We start from the raw sequence: 1,038 nt of genomic DNA on the forward strand, positions 1-1,038 counted from the left end.
TCGTGCCTACAAGGTGGAGATGGCCAACGTATACAGGGTGCATGCACTGGCTCTAACCGCCCAGGTACGACCGTGTGTACGATTTGTACGGTCCGTGTGTATGTTGGTTTACAAGGAATGACCTGCGATGTGTGTCGTGCGAGTGCGTATACATGTTGCGTACATGTACGAGTGTGTATGTGTATGTGTATGTGTATGTGTATGTGTATGTGTATGTGTATGTGTATGTGTATGTGTATGTGTATGTGTATGTGTATGTGTATGTGTATGTGTATGTGTATGTGTATGTGTATGTGTATGTGTATGTGTATGTGTATGTGTATGTGTATGTGTATGTGTATGTGTATGTGTATGTGTATGTGTATGTGTATGTGTATGTGTATGTGTATGTGTATGTGTATGTGTATGTGTATGTGTATGTGTATGTGTATGTGTATGTGTATGTGTATGTGTATGTGTATGTGTATGTGTATGTGTATGTGTGTGTATGTGCCATCCTCACAGCTAATGGTGAAGAGGAAAAACCAGATAAGATTGCCACGGCCTTAGCGCAAGGATGGCACACACATACACACACATACACACACATACACATACGTGTACGTTCTCCCCCCCCGTTTACCCCTGCACACACCCCGCCTCCCCCGCCCTTACCCGCCCTTACCTCTCTCCCTCTGATCTCCGCCTCAGGGCAAATTCGAGGAGGCTCAGGCGCACGGCAACATGTGCATACACCTGCGCTCCGAAGCCGCCCGGAAGAACCCCAACTCCCCCGCAATAGCCTCCGCCAACATGTGCCTGGCGGCGTCGTACGTGGGTATGCGGCTGTACGGCGATGCGGAAGAGCTGCTGCGACAGGCGGTGGATATTTGCGTGGCGGTGAGGAAGGAGCAGGGGAAGGAGGGGGCAAAGGAGCAACGGGGGGCCAGTCCGTTGGGTTTGCTTGTTTGTTTGTTTGTTTGTTTGTTTGTTGCGTGGGTGTGTTTGGTGGGTGAGTGGGTGGGTGCGTGGGAGAAGNGGGGGTGATGACATCATCAA

The 1,038-nt window shown here is 50.0% G+C and overlaps 1 protein-coding gene across 1 annotated transcript in view; it reads left to right on the top strand.

Moving 5' to 3' along the window:
* Nucleotides 1-19: 19 nt before the first annotated feature.
* The window catches only part of VOLCADRAFT_107290 (uncharacterized protein), a gene marked incomplete at its 5' end in the record, with an annotated part of 1,554 nt that continues 535 nt past the window's right edge, over nt 20-1,038 (top strand). Inside the window, 2 exons of the mRNA XM_002956502.1 lie at nt 20-64; nt 691-991. Of these exons, the coding sequence (XP_002956548.1) occupies nt 20-64; nt 691-991 (346 nt within the window). The remainder of the gene's footprint in view (nt 65-690; nt 992-1,038) is intronic.

This window comes from Volvox carteri, assembly GCF_000143455.1.
Source record: "Volvox carteri f. nagariensis unplaced genomic scaffold VOLCAscaffold_62, whole genome shotgun sequence".
Lineage (NCBI taxonomy): Eukaryota > Viridiplantae > Chlorophyta > Chlorophyceae > Chlamydomonadales > Volvocaceae > Volvox > Volvox carteri.